This window comes from Lacerta agilis, chromosome 5, assembly GCF_009819535.1.
Source record: "Lacerta agilis isolate rLacAgi1 chromosome 5, rLacAgi1.pri, whole genome shotgun sequence".
Classification (NCBI taxonomy): Eukaryota; Metazoa; Chordata; class Lepidosauria; order Squamata; family Lacertidae; genus Lacerta; species Lacerta agilis.
Genome location: NC_046316.1, coordinates 68,098,487 through 68,114,143, shown reverse-complemented (window position 1 = coordinate 68,114,143; position 15,657 = coordinate 68,098,487). Strand labels below are relative to the sequence as shown.

At 43.1% G+C, this 15,657-nt stretch overlaps 1 protein-coding gene across 1 annotated transcript; it reads right to left on the bottom strand.

Moving 5' to 3' along the window:
- Nucleotides 1-10,067: 10,067 nt before the first annotated feature.
- Nucleotides 10,068-11,590, bottom strand: LOC117047309 (WD repeat-containing protein 5-like). Its single transcript, XM_033150275.1, has one exon. It carries the CDS (start codon nucleotides 11,489-11,491, stop codon nucleotides 10,487-10,489), a length of 1,005 nt encoding a protein of 334 aa, XP_033006166.1. The 5' UTR covers nucleotides 11,492-11,590; the 3' UTR covers nucleotides 10,068-10,486.
- Between the last annotated feature and the right edge of the window lie 4,067 nt (nucleotides 11,591-15,657).

The following is a 15,657-nucleotide window of genomic DNA, read 5'->3' as shown; positions in this document are numbered from 1 at the left end:
GGCGCCGCCTCTGCGGCGCCCCCGGAGCGCTTCCGCGTCGCGGACGAGCATGCGCTCATGATCGTAAGGCGGGACTTGCCGCGTAGCGCCCCCACCTCCTGTCTCCCTCAGTTGGCTGGAATAACTGGAAACGCCGGAAAGGGAGGGGCGGCTGCCTCAGCGCCGTCTGAAACCCGCCTTAACTCGGAAGCGGCGGCCAGACGTGCTGTCTTCAGCGCGCTTTGAGTGACAATTTTGTTTTTTAAACTGTTGCTGATCAGCTGGTGTGGATCGGACAGTAAATCACCGCTGTTTTATTTGCCCTGCCTCCTTTCCTTAGTTCAGGCATGGCTAAACTTGGCCCTCCAGATGTTTTGGGACTACAATTCCCATCTGGTGGCTTCCGTTTCAGTGTATCTGAAGAAGTGTGCATGCACACGAAAGCTCATACCAAGAACAAGCTTAGTTGGCCTCTAAGGTGCTACTGGAAGGAATTTTTTATTTTATTTTGTTTTGACATTGGTCCTGTTAGCTAGATATGATGGGAGTTGTAGTCCCAAAACATCTGGAGGGGCAAGTTTGGCCATTCCTGCCTTAGTTAAAGCCATGCCTCCCCAAGGCAGCTTGCAACAAGGAAAGGTTTGCATCGTTTCAAACATAAGTCATGAACAATAAACAAATCAAAAAGTACTCCAGCAAATTCAACAATTCCCCACATAAATTGTGATAAGATCTAAAAAAAAATAAAGATAGAGAGAAATTTATATATATGGCAGGAAAAAAACCAACAACTGTTCAGCAGCTTCAGCTTTTGTAACTGGAGTTAGGGCTCCACACTGGTAGGAGCAGGTCTAGGATTCACAACCTAGGGAGCCTCCGCAGCATCATCCCTTCTTTGCCCTGTAGATGCTGCCCTACCTGGTCCACCATCCTGTTCTCAGAGGGGCCAACTAGGTGCCTCTCTGGAAGGATGCACCTGTATGAGCCTGGTAGAGTTTTAAGTCCTTCTAGGGATCTATTTTCTCCCCATCTGGCCACCTTCCCAGGTGAGGGCAGGAGAGAGGACCTTCTTGATGGCTGCTCCCAGGTGGCAGAAACCCCTTTCAGGGGAGACTTAAGCTGGCCTCCTCTCTGGTTTTCTTTGCCCAGCAGGCAAGGACTTTTTCGTTTCAGCAAGCCTTTGGCCACTAACGTGGTTGTGGCAGGGTCTTATGAGGGCAAGTTACAGGTGGGTAGCCGTGTTGGTCTGCCATAGTCGAAACAAAATAGAAAATTCTTTTCAGTAGCATGCACACGAAAGCTCATACCAAGAACAAACACAGTTGGTCTCTAAGGTGCTACTGAAAAGAATTTTCTATTTTGTTATGGGGGCAAGTGTATGTTATGAGGGCAAGTGTATGTTCGTGTGTGTTATTTTCAACGTTTTGGTGCTATTTTTAAATGGGGTTACTTATATTTTTTAATAAAAAATAATTATTATTATATTGATTGTATGTTTTTAGCTGCATCTGTTTCAATTTAAAATTAGTTTTAAAATAATATAGGACGTTTGAAAGCAGGAGCTGAGAACATGACACAGCCCACCTTCATTAGCAGAGGAAGATGAAACTTGCTGAAGCACACCTTGTGGTGCCTTCTAGGGGAAGGGGAGAGTATACAAGCAAGAGAAGGGATCAGTGTTGTTGGCCTCTTTCTTGCTTGCCCTCTCTAGTCACTGCAAGAAGGAAGGTTTTGGCCCATCGTGCTGACTTGACAGAGAATGCTGGCAGCCGCCTCCACCCTCTTTCTGTGAACAGGATTGTGGACCAAGGGAGCAAACACCTAATTCAATCAGAGTTGCTATCTAAGCCCTGTCTGGGCGGCACAACAGTGGGCATTCAGCCCAGCAAACCAAATCCTGTCAAGCCACTCAGAAAGAGGGTGAGGAAGAAGTGGCAGCAAGGACTAGGCAAGACTGCTGCTGCTGCTATTATTATTATCATCAATAACCTTCTAAACCACCGTCTCAAGGTGATGTACACATAAATATAATTAAGAACACAAAAACAAATACAGGTACATTTCAAACAAAGATTAAAACTTGTGGTGAAAGACCCATTTATCCAGCTGGAAAGCCTGTCAGAACAAAAGTGCTAATTTCCTTGTGCTAACTTCCCCTGGTCAGGTGCCCTTTGGGCAGTAAGGCAGGAAAAGCTAAGCCCAGTAGCAGAGCCATCCAGAGGGAGGAAGCAAAAATAGGAGCACCATCTCTGCAGGCTCATTGCCATCTCTTTGGGTAGTATGGTGCTGGCAGAATTGAATTGCACAGCCCAGAAGAACTCTGGTGAGCGACAGATCAGTCAACCAACTATTTATTTATTATGAGCAAGCAACCATTAAAGTACAAAATATTTTTTAAAAAATACAAAATCACAACATCAGAAGAACAAAGGTGGCAGGAAGCAGCAATCATAGTTGGTTTAAGTGACAGAGGAGTGAGAGACTGAGGTGCTGCATGTTCCATGACCACCCCTTTCTTGCATTTTCCAGGGAGAGGAAGGACAAGCAAGCAGCGAGAAGTGAGAGAGCAGGTAGGAACAGCCACCACCTTCTCTTGAGATGCTTCTGGACAGTGGCTTAATACTGTAAACAGGTTATTCAGACGTCACATGGGGTAATTGGCTATACGGTTGTTGTTGTCAGTTTAGCAGATTTTTTCCTGAAAAGGCTAAAGCCAGATTAAATGGGATGCCAACAATGTTGTATGGGTGCTGCAAAACAAACAAACAAACAAACAAACAAATAAAACACCTGCACACATGATGAGCACTCACCCCAGAATAAAGGTCTATCCAGAAGTACCCTTGCTCATATTCATCCTCACATTCCCCAGACTTCAGAGGGGTGTGCGTTCTAAAGGACTTTTAAAAAAACCAAAAGTATGCTTAATGTACCGTGTAGTTTCACCTCAAGTTAATGCAAATATGATTATAGTCTGCAGAAGATGCAGCAAGTCCTGGAAAAACATAGAGTGTAATTTGAGAGCAGCAGTCAGGGCAGGTGCCTGATGACAAATCTGCGTCAGGAACATAAGAGGATTGTTATTGTGCTTCAGTTACCTCAAGACGGGGGGGGAAACCCCAAACCCTAGGAGTAGCAGTGGTATAAAAAATATCAGGGATGGTGCAGGAAAAGAATACAGTGGTGCCCCGCTAGACGAAAATAATTCGTTCTGCGAAAATTTTCGTCTAGCGGGTTTTTCGTCTTGCGGAGCGGCAATGACAGCCGCGCTCCGCAAAACGAAAAAAAAAAAAGACGAAAATTTTTCGTCTTGCGAGGCAGCCCCATAGACTTTTTCGTCTTGCGGGGCAGCCTTCCGCTAGACGAATGCCTTCGTCTAGCGAGTTTTTCGTCTTGCGAGGCATTCGTCTAGCGGGGTACCACTGTACTGTGCATTTCTGGAGAGGTGAGATTTATCCCACGTGTTAAGATTTCTGGGTGGAAAAGAAGATAGAGACCAGCTAGTTTTCATGCAGGAGTTGAGAGTCTCTTCTCCCTGCCCTCTATTGCCCCCTATGCCTAGAATTGCCCAGAAGACTGATGTTTTTAAGACTGGCTCTGCTCCTGTGTCTTTAACAGCAGCCTGCTAGATAAGAAGTTTAACATATGAAGCTTTCTGAACATAAAAACAGGGACCCTTCTGGATCAGGCCCTTGGTGCCTATGTAGCAAGCTTGTTCACAACAACAGCTAACCAGATACCTCTGTGAAGAGCAAAAGCACCCATTTCCATTCCAGGAAAAGCTTCAGATTGCTGTTAAAGGGCTAGGCACTGGGAGTGGCCACCCAGCTGGCGATACTTTCCTACCACAAAAGAACCATTTCTCATATATGTATGTATAAAACATACTCAGTTTCACTCCATAGGGAAAACGTTTGCTTTCCCCTTAAAGAGTGAAACTGAGATTGCTCCCACTTTGTGAAAGTGCATGTGTGCGCCTATCAGCTGATCTTAAAGGAACAGTGTGGGGCAGATGTCTTTTTCCTGTAAAATGGCTCTTCATCCTATTCAACCAATTTCACCTGAACAATTTTGTAAGAGGAGAGAGGAAAATGCTAAACGGGAAAGTGCTTCCGTTGCTCCTTGGGGCGGGGGGAGTTTCTATGCACTCTAAATGTGGACAATGTCCACATTTCAGAAGATGTCACAAAGAAGGGAAACCATTTTTCAAGCTATCATCAGCTGAGGTGAAAATGCAACAATCTGGTAGGCAGATTTGGATTGAATAATAAATTCATAGAATTAATAGGCATTTAGCAGTGGAGTGACTGGTCTAAGGCTTTGAAAATTCCTTCATAAAAACTAAGGGTATTGTTAGAGGGTGGGTCTTTTGTGCTGGACCTCAGATTCCCCCCCCCTTTTTTAAAGGCAGGTCAGCTTTGACAGGTGGGTGAGACCACCTACCTGTCAATCATTACCTTTTTGACTTCATGCTTGAGTTCCCCAGGGGGAACTCACACAGCCAAGCTAGGTATGCATCTGCCTTCCTGAAACTTGGCAACATGTATGACATCAGATATGGGGCACGTGGATGTGTTTAGGGCGAGATGGCCTCATGGGCCAAATGGGGAAATCTGAACCTCCACCCCTGGTTTACAGAGCGGCTGGGCATGCTGCAAAGTGAAGTACTGGGGAGAGACCTCAGCCACCCACTGCCTTAATTTGCTCAAATCACTAAATTCATACCTACCAGTGCTCCCCCAGGGGGCACTCAAGGGTACGCAGTACCGGCTCTTGTTGTTGTTGTTGTTTAAAAGTGTGACACTTACTGTAACAACTTCATGATGAGTACTAGCATCTATTTTTCTAGGAAAAAAGCATTGATACCTGCACATATAGATTAGCACATGCAAAGCTTATGAGAATTTGAGTCTCTTAGTATGCACTCCTATGGCCCCTGAGAGGGCATTCCAGGGGACACAGAATAGATCATGGATTTGCCTTGTTGTGGCGAAGGGGCTTCAATAACTCAGAGAAGCTATGAGCTATGCCGTGCAGGGCCACCCAAGACGGACAGGTCATAGTGGAGAGTTTTAACTAAACGTGATCCACCTGGAGCAGGAACTGGCAAGCCACTCCAGTATCCCTGCCAAGAAAACTCCATAGACAAAAACAAAACTGCGGGAGGCAGTGGAAGACAGGAGTGTCTGGTGTGCTCTGGTCCATGGGGTCACAAAGAGTCGGACACGACTAAATGACTAAACAACAACAACAACAACAGGCGAACTAGGGGCCGGATCCGGCCCAATTGCCTTCTAAATCCAGCCTGCGGCTGGTCCGGGAATCAGCGTTTTTACATGAGTAGAATGTATCCTTTCATTTAAAATGCATCTCTGGGTTATTTGTGGGGCATAGGAATTCATTCACCCCCCCAAAAAAATATAGTCCAGCCCCCCCACAAGGTCTGAGGGACAGTGGACTGGCCTCCTGCTGAAAAAGTTTGCTGACTCCTGGAATAGACCAAATCTATGACACTGAAGAGCTGCAAAACTGGAAAGGGAAATCCAGTGTTAGATTCCCCCTCCTCACTGCTGTGGAAACCTCCAATGCCCACGCCAACAATTGCTGGGTTCCTGCTTTTGCAGGGCTGGGGACTTCAGTAGGACCAAAAGAGCGTGTATCAAGAGAGGACCAAGAACATACACCCTCAAATCAATGGGTGATTTAGACCAGCTCTGTAGCTGGTTTTAATCTCACCCAAGCATTTCCGTCCCATTTGCCCCAGAAGAGTGTTTCTCCAATTTAATGTCTGTCCTGCCTGGGAGAGGATGGCAGGGCTTTGGATAAGGCCGTTGAATCACCTTCAGTTTTTACCTGCTCCGCCATAGTTTGGTTTAAGAACCTAGCATCACCTCTGTTAAAATGTATTTTAAAAGGAGGCCTAAACTACTGGTTTCCCTGATTTAGGAAATGCGATTGTGCTGCTAGATGACCTACGGGATCCCTACCAACTTTGGTGCTTTTGATTCTAAATAGGGATTCTTAATCCTTGCAGTTATAACAAGAAACAAGACGGTACTGTATGATTGTTGTACCAAAAGGCACAGGAGCACAAGAAAAGCAAAAATAGAAAAATGATGTCTTCAGAGGAAAGGGAAATTTACTAATTTTGAACATGTGCAGCTGTGTTTGTGACTTCCTACCTACATATGATATAATAAAAAAAATTGCAGGCTGCAATAGCACATTCATATAAGTGATAGACCTCATGCCAGGCACTGTAATTGCTATTTGCAAAAATCTTTTCATCAGCAGCTGCACAAGACGTGATTGGATACTGCAAATTCTACTAGTTTATTTTTTTAAAGTGTATTACATTTCTATGGTAAGTTGCCTTTCCATAGGTTATAATATATTATTCTAAATTGGGTATTTCTCCCTCCTCCCTGAATTTCTCCCTTCTGTTATTATGAAAGTATGATATACAGTTTATCTAACAATTGTGTTTTACATTTTTCTCCATTATAATAGAGCTAGTTGGCTACTGCCAGACCACCTGGCATGAGATTGTTCTTGCTTTCCTGCTTTTAATTAAAATCTTGGCCATGGTAGCTTATAGGAAATGTAGCTAAATTCAGGCTGGTAGTTTTGCAATGTTTTCTTGCCTTTTTTTTAAAGAGAAGCCACGGGATATCTGAGCTCCTCTGGTCATCTATGCAATAAACCTCCTCCTAAGACTGTATGCCTGTTGTTGGGCTTCCATTTGAGTTTTTAATGTTCCGCATTGTTCCTAGCAGTCTCTGTGCAGTGTGCTTCGCCCTGCATGCTGCTCACCCAGTACATTCATGCTCCCGTCTCTTGATTATTGGACAGTTTATTGCACTTTGGAGTAGGCTTGGGATTTTTTTTAATCATGGCAATTTTTTGCACAGCTGTGTCTTAGACAGTGTTATGTTTGCTGGGTTTGTAACACCTTTAACGAGATTAATTGGGAAAGCTTGGGAAACAATACAGCTGCGCAGAATTGCAAAACAGGTAGGAGTGTGAAAAAGTCGGCACATGGTGAAATGGGTATCTTTTTGTGAAGAGCGATAAATTGGTGGATGTGCACATAATTAGATTTCATACAAGAGACACATAAAAAAACCTATAAAAAGGAGGGACATTAAAATTAATAGGATGAAATGTTTGTCCAGACAATTAGTACTAGAAGATCATTATAATAAAATTGGTACCAATTTTGTTAGCAACCACTTTCTGCACTATCTAAAGAAAGCAGAGTTCTGTGCATATCTCAGATGCTACTTACATGGCTGGTACAGAAATATCATATTTCAAAAAGCTTTTTTAGTACCACATATAGTTCTGTTGTATTGTTATGAGTTAGCGGGTAGGGTAGGCTGTACGCCTGACTCCTTTCTAATTTCTGGATCCAGCAAGGGTTTAATTGTTGGAATAGCCAGGCCAGCTTCTTGGTAATGACCCCTAAGTATGGGTCATTAGGGTAACAAAGGAAGTGGCTCTGTGCCAGAGGACAAATGGATGCCCCTCCCCCTCAACTCACTAGTAGTTAAAACAAAATAGAAAATTCTTTCCAGTAGCACCTTAGAGACCAACTGAGTTTGTTCTTGGTATGAGCTTTCGTGTGCATGCACACGTCTTCAGATACCTTCTTCAGATATCACTAGTAGTTAGAAGGACAAAAGCCAGAATGGAAGTGTGTGAGAGCTGGAAGCTAGAAGTAGATGGCAGGCAGAAACATGCGAGGGAGAGACATGCTTGATTTCTGCTTCAGTCCAAGGCTTATGGCTATGGTAGAAGCCAGACCTTCTAGCAGTGTTAATGCCGTGGGCCCCTTCATCCTAAGCTCATGTTGTAAACCATATATCATAAAGACGCCACTGTCTCTGCTGTCACTCATTCCAAGGAAGCTGAATTCTGGGTAAGCGCCTGGAATCTTGCATTGCTCAGAGATTTGGGTGGTGTGCCATAGAATTAATACCAGGATGCTCTTCTGTAGAAAAGCTAATTAAAATCAGAGAATAGCTTGTAAAATGTATTTCTTGTATGTTTAGGATAAATCCTATACAGTATGGTGATGTGGTGGCTGGTAGCTCAGAGGGCTTCTTGCCATTATAAAAATCATAAAAATCTGTAGTGCAGCTACATAGATTTCTGCTGAAAGAACACTGTGAACTGCAAAATTCTATTTTAATGAAGGTTATCCTAGTTTCTTGTAACAAAATGTTCAAAATAGGTATCAAGTAAGAACTGGGGTGGAGTAGATTGCTTCCTCTAATAGTGAACACAGCTGGTGGGTATCAATAGGACTGTAGTCAAAGTGGGGTCACTGAGAAACAAGAGCAAGATACCAGCATGCTTGGAGGAAACCCTAGTTTTGTAAAAAGCCCTCCCCTCCAACAAACAGAAAAAACAACAGGGCAAAAATTCCCCCTCACCTCCCAAAAAAACAGCCCAGTGCGACTGAGTATGTACAATGACCACAGAATGCTGGGAGGAAAGATGGAAAATCACAGGAGGCTACCTTGAAGGAAGCTGACTGGGTGAAGAGCAGTCTACGCTGTAACATTTTATTGCAGAACATACTTGTCACTGTCTGGTCTAAAACCATGGCATGGTAATAACAGGTTTTGCACAGTTGTTGCTTTATATCTATGATAAATAATGATAATAAGCATAGCAGACCATTTTTAGAAATAAATATATGAGTAGCAGTACTGTCTGCTAAATTTTAGTTGAAAGGGATGATGGCACGTCTTGAAGAATCATGATACAATGTGAATCATACAGCACACAGCCAGAATTGTATGTAAAGAAGTCTATTTTGTGTGACGCACAATTTGGCTGTTTGTGGAAAAAGTTAGCCCTTGACCAAAGTATGTAATGGAATTTGTATGAAAAATGTATTTTACCTTTCCAAAAACATCATGCAGCTTGGGATACAAGAGACACCATTCCTAGAAATGGGGTGGAGATAGAATGAAAAGACAAGAATTTGCCAAAGCAAGCAACTGGCATATTCTTCTTTTTTGGGGAAAAAGAGTACTTGCCGGAATAGCAGAATAGTTTCGATATATATCCTTTAAGGTAGGCATATTGTATTTTAAATCTTTCATTCCGCTAATGTTTAATTCATTCCTACTTTTCCTAGCCATTTAATCAATTAACAGAAATCAAAACCATTCCATAAATAAACGTATGAGGAAAGTGCACATGACCAGACAGGGAGCATTTCCCTTTATGATTATAACTTTTGCAACTCTTTCATGTAATTACATCATTTGTCTTCTTGCCATTCAACAGCAAACAGGAAGTTTTCTCCACCACAATCCAATTACCCCTGACTATGCATTTCTAACTGAGGTCCAACATGCCCAAATCATAACCTTCCTCTTTGATGTTCATGTTGCACTCAAAGGAAAATGAAAACTATTGTGGTTATGGCACTGACACAGAAATCTGGCTTCTTGCTTTGGATCCATCAAAAAGTTTCAGCATACTTTTGGCCAAATGATTCCCCCCCCCAAAAAAAACCCACCTTTTTTATTGTGCTTATGGTAACCAGGCTTGATGTGTAAAATATTGGTAAGTGCAGAGAAGAGGTAAGAAAGGGTAGAAAAGGAATACTGTATACCAATGTGGAGGGGGGGGGTAGAATAAACCCATACCATTGGCAAATACAAGATCATACAATGAGGTTTCCAAGATAAAAAAGTTTTTGTTTTGTTTTTTACACTGAAATAACTGTACAGAGTTTGTGAAATTTGCCAGAATATTTTTTTAAAGTACCGGTAGAAACAAACAAAAAGCCACAAGCAAGGACTTAGGAGGACAGAGGTCGAGCAGATAATTTGGGGGTGGGGTGAACAGCGTGAATAGACTTTTACTGTCAAGTAGCATCTATCAGACAGCATGATGAACAGGGTGCATTACACAGAAAGACAAAGAAAGGGTGATTTAATAACAGGTTCTGGAAACTTGGATGGGTGGGAAATGAGAAGAAGCGCAAGGCAAAAGAAGACTTGTTTGGTTATGTTACAAAAATTGCCTCTAGTAATGCGCCACCAATCTTCTATTTAAAGTTTTATGTACTAGGGCCTACCTGCCTGGATCTTTTTTTTTTTCTTTATCTTCAAAAAGGTTAACATATCCAGATTCTTTCTAAGTTTATGACTTGGCTGTGATTGTTGTTAGGAGACAGAGTTGCCATCTTATTCTCCAAGGAGAGAATAGTTAATGGCTTCCCATTAGAAAAAGCCTCCAATTCATCAAAGAAAAAAGAACCTTTTTATTATTCCCCCCCCCCCAAAAAAAACTGAATTTGTCCAGTTTGGAGACAAGCCAAAGAGAGAAGTTCTTTGGGCCAAGACTAGGAGACATCATCTTCTCAAAGGCTGCTTTGTTTCCTGGCAAATGGGTCTTCAAAAACACAAACACAAAATAGGCCTACCCCTATGTTTTCCAGACACACACACCCAGCAGTCTCTGAAGTGATGCTGAAAGCATTTCAACAGTCACTCTTCCAAAGTTTAATTGTTTTGTCATTTTCTAGAGCTGCTGAGGCAATTATGTTCTCTGTTGGATGGCAGGCTGTAGAGATCACAACATCTGTATGCCCTTGCAGCTTCTGTACAGTCTCTTTTGTTTGGAGGTTCCAAATGTAAACCAGGTTGTCCTCTGAACCAGACACAATCCACTTTCCACCAGTAACGGAGAAGTTGGCAAAGATGCAGTACTTCTCATTCTTGTGGCCTGTGTAGGTCTTTAGGCACTTTCCTTTGCTGTAGTCCCAAAGCTTAAGAGTGTTGTCCAACGTTGCCGCTAGAATATATTTGCCATTGGGAGAGAACTTCACAAAAGACACAGGGGGATTGTCATCATCAATCAGTGTTTTCAAACACTGTCCTGATGCTGTATCCCAGATTCGGCAGAGGCCATCATAGCTGCTGGACACTATCAGAGAGCCATCACGGTTAAAATGCACTGCTGAAACTGGGTCAGAATGGGCTGGCAGGGTTTTTAGGCACTTCCCGGTTTTGACGTCCCATATCCTCACACTCTCATCAAACGATCCTGAGACAACGAGGTTGGACTGTGGGTTGAAATTGCAGCAGAAGACATAGTTGCTGTGCCCCTTCAGGGTTTTCAAGCATTTCCCCGAGCTCACATCCCAAATTTTGAGTGTTTTGTCATCTGAGGCAGATACAAGGAGGTTTGAATCAGATGACCAAGCGACATCAGATATTCCCAGCTTGTGGCCAGATATGGTTTTCTCAAATTTGCCGTCATGGGCGCCCCAGATTTTTATAAGCTTATCAGCCGAAGAACTGGCCAACCACTCCCCATTGGGACTGAATTTCACTGATGAGACAGCTTTGGTGTGTCCTGCCATTGTGAACTTCAGGGCATAGTTTGGTTTTACAGGGGCAGGCTTGCTCTGATTGGTTGAAGAGGAGGGTGTGGATTGTGTTTTGGTTGATTCTGAATCTGGCTTCTTCTCTTCCGTTGCCATGGCTGTGAAAACTAGCACGCCAGTATCTGGGCACTTCACAGGATGGAAGTGCAAGCCCAATTCAAAGGAGGGTGTCTCCTACGGGGCAACTTCAGAGCTTCAAATTCTCCACTCAGCTTAAGCTCACTGGCTGCGACCTTGGGGACCAGTCACTGCAGACAGAATAGGGAGGTGGACGGAAAGAACCACGTACTCCACTTTGAGCTTCCTTAAGGCGCGGCTACAGGCTCCGCTTTCTCCGCCGCCGCCACCGCCGTTGCCTTCACCTCCGCGCTCGGCGGGAGAAGCAGCAGCAGCAGCAGAAGCGCTGCAGCTCTCGTTTGAGGAGGAGGAGACATCCAGGTCCTCGCGCAGGCGCACTGAACAGACCCGGCTGGGAAAAAGCAACGCGCCACTCACGGCACCCGCGCTAGCTTGCAGCTTGGGGGAAAAGGCGACGGTAGCGGCGGCGGCCCAAACGCATGCGCTGTGCGCACCTACTACGGGCCGCCCGCCAAATGATTTAATCTCTGTGTCTCAATTTCCTTTTGTTTGAGATGTGAATAATACTTCCGAAGCATTAGGTGTTGGGAGGACAATCAGTTAATACTCTTTTCAGTTGACTATGACAGTGGAGTGCGGAATTGCAGAGAATTCTCCATTTATCTCTCTCTCTCTCTCAACACAAGCAACTCCTCCTTGCTGTTTCAGTGCTTCTCAAACTGTGAGGTTCCCTAAGGGAAACATAACTAGCTGCCAGGGAGAGAGACATACATTCCTTCCTATCCCTTCTCAGTGTGTATTTTTCATTGCGCCAGGAGGCAAAGAGCTAACGCATCTCACTCCTCAATTGGTGCCCCACCTCATCTCCTCGAGGCACGCTATAGTTCCAGCCCAAGCATCTTTCAGAAACATCGTAAGGCATTTATATTTTAAGTGAACAATTGCAGTGTTTTGAACCAGTCATATGCTCTTTAAGAGCACTTGGGACACAGCCATTGAGTTGCTGGCTTCAAAGTCGCTTCTCTTCAAAGTAGACGACTCTTTTGGAGTAGTCAGTGGGGCTATTTTTGAGAAGTTCATTCAAAATCAGTGCCTTATTTTTCTGTGCGCTAGTTCTGGGTTTGTTCTGCCAGCGTTATTGGCCCCTTTTCTAGGAAGGTGGTTGGATGAGATGGCCTTTAGGTACAAGCCAGCATTTCACAATCCATAAAACATAATTAACTAGTTTGATTATTTGCATAGCCTTAACCCGAGGGCTTAGCATAGGTTACATATAAATCAACCACCAGGTGTGTGGCAAAGAAAAAAAAATGGCCCATTACCCTCAAAGAATGTCACACCCAGTCAAGAACTTTCCTGTGAGGAAAGGTTACAGTATTGGGCTTGGTTTGTTGTTTTTTTAGTTTAGAGAAAATGTGAGTAAGAGGAGACATAAGAGAGGTGCATACAATTATGCATGGTAATTATGCATAAAGCAGATATTCCTAACTCCAGAATTTATGGGCATGCAATGAAGCTGAATGTTTGAAGATTCAGGACAGACAAAAGGCAGCGCTATATAGAATAAGAGAACAAGAAGAACATACGTTTAGAGAAGATTGGAAAACTTTTATTGAATATGTGGGAAATAACTGTGTACAGCTGAATACGCTGGCAGCATTAAGTGTAAATAAGTTATGATGCGTAAATAAGTGTAAATAAGTTATGATGGGTGTAATAATGGAATACTAAATGGTATAGTTTATGTAAAATATGCAGGGATTTATGATATGTAAAATGAACCATGGAAAGAGAAGGAGGGAAGTCATTGATATCTTAAGGATATAAAAATGAGTACTGTACTTTAAATGGTAAAACAGAAAATTTAATAAAAATTATATATATAAAAAGAGGATTTGACAAATTTAAAGGGGATAAGGCTATCAATAGCTACAAACCCTGATGTTGCAGCATGCCTTGGAATACTGTTTGCTGAAGACCAACAGCAAGAGGCTGTTGCCATCCTATTCTGCTTATGGAGTGGTTGGCCATTGCGGCAAACGGGGCTGAACTAGATAGATCTTTGTCCTGAGCTAGCAAGTCTCTTCGTATATTCCTATGTTTATAAAAAATATTAAAGGGGCTGTAGGAAGTTAAACAGAATTGATGCAGCATGTTAAAAAAATAATGCAGTCCCTTCCTAATCTCAGTATATTGAAGATTATGTTAGGTATAATTACTCCCGCTAACAAGAGCCAAATAGCTAGGGAAGATGAACTAAATGGCAGGGTCTGGATACAGAGCCAAAAAGTACTGTACGTTGGCTGAAAGTAAATTGTAACAGACAATAAAGTTCATTGTGAAAATGCTGACACTTACCAAAATCCTGTGAGCTGCCAACCATTTTCTCTTCTGTGCAGACAAGCACCTGACAGTAAATGAATGCATTTATAACACAATTATAAATTGCATGGGAAAAGAAGCTCCCATTTGCTTCAGTTGGAGCTTCCCTCTCCTTTGTGCAAATGGCAAGTGTGTGTTGGGGCAGAGGGGGGAGGGGATACTGATCTGGAACAGGACTGCAATATGGGGCAAATGAATAAAGACCCCCTCATGTCCCTTACACACACCACACCAAGGTCCTAATCCAGACTGGTCTTCTCACACTGGCTATTTGTCCCCAAAAAAGCACATACTCGAAGGCAGACCACACAATTAATGTGGTGGCTCTAAGAGCAGTTGATTTAAGGAAGTTTGTGAAAAGAAAGCTCTCCTCCTCGTCCCCACCCCTCTAACAGCCTCCCCACCCCCATTCCATGTTTCACAGAAGGACCGCCACCAACCCCCCTGGGCAGGCTTTTGGTAAATATAGGTGGCTGCAAGGAACAGGTGAGACAGAAAACTTTCATTTTTTGAACTTTCTTAAGCTTATCTTTGAACCCAAGACATAATACTCGACACTTTGTGCTAATTACATGTTATGATTCTGGTTCTTGCTTTAACAATGATCTTGGTAGCGGCCATTGACCTATGTGCCTTCGGATGGTTTTTGACAGACCCTATATGCATGCAAGCCGCTTTTTGTAGCGTTCCTGGCCATGTGAACTCCACCTGTGCATGCGTTTTTGCCCACAGTCTATTCAGGTGACCGGCTCCAAATGTCAACACAGGTAAGTGGCCTTGGGCTTAAGTCAGACCATTGCTCCATCTAGACAAGTATTATATCTGCCAACAGCAATCTTTCCCAGTCCTCCCTGGAGATGCCAGGGATTAAACCTGGGACATCCTGCATGCAAAGCATGATTTCTACCATTGAGCTATGGCCCTTTCCCCAAGGTCTGTGGACATCCATTGTATTTGGTTATGTTGTCCAAACAGGGGTGTAAGTGTTCTGCTTTCCGACAGCAAGGTTGCATAATTTTTGTTGCAATCAACAGATTCATTATTGGTTTCATCCATTATATCCTTCAGAGATCCCAGCAGTCACAAGAGTCCTCACCCAGCTAGTGTAACCTGAGAATAATAAGTTGCGAACAGGTTAATTAATATCTCACGAACTTGGTGCTGTGACCACTGTACTACACTCTCTACCAGCCAGCTATTTGTGAAGTTTTACCCTTGATCCCCTCCCCTTCACCACACTTGTAAAGAGTAAGCTACATTGGCCGTTTTCTTCTTTTCTATGTGGAAAAAATACATGTCCTCACTAGACTTTGTCCTGCTTTTTTTCCTGACAGATTTGGTCTGCTTTGCACAAGGGTTTATATATAGAAGGCTCTCACACTATGAACAACAAAATTAGGGCACTGTCATTTACAACATCAGGAAATTAATATGCTAAGGGGGTAAATGATAGTATAAAAGGGATACTTTAGCCAGTACAAAAACTATTTCTTCAACCCTGTCAGCAGTGGTTTCTCTCTTTACATTTGCATATTTGCCCTGAGGGCTAATAAATATATGCAAGCTATTTTGTTATGATGGCTCTTTATTTGGACTGTTGGGAACAGATGACAAAATTTATAATGAACAAATTTTTGAGGAATGGAAAGGGGGCTGTTGTTTTTTTGGGCAGCCATAGCGAGACTGCATATATATATATAGGAAGTGTGTGTGTGTGTGTGTGTGTAGAGAGAGAGATCAGATAAAGTGGTTTCTAAGCACTGTCACAGGCTCTGTGAAGGTGAAGGCAGCTGCATTAAAAT

What these genes read in the sequence shown, in the direction of transcription:
- LOC117047309 (XM_033150275.1), bottom strand. Translation starts at nt 11,491, where the DNA reads ATGGCAACGGAAGAGAAGAAGCCAGATTCAGAATCAACCAAAACACAA.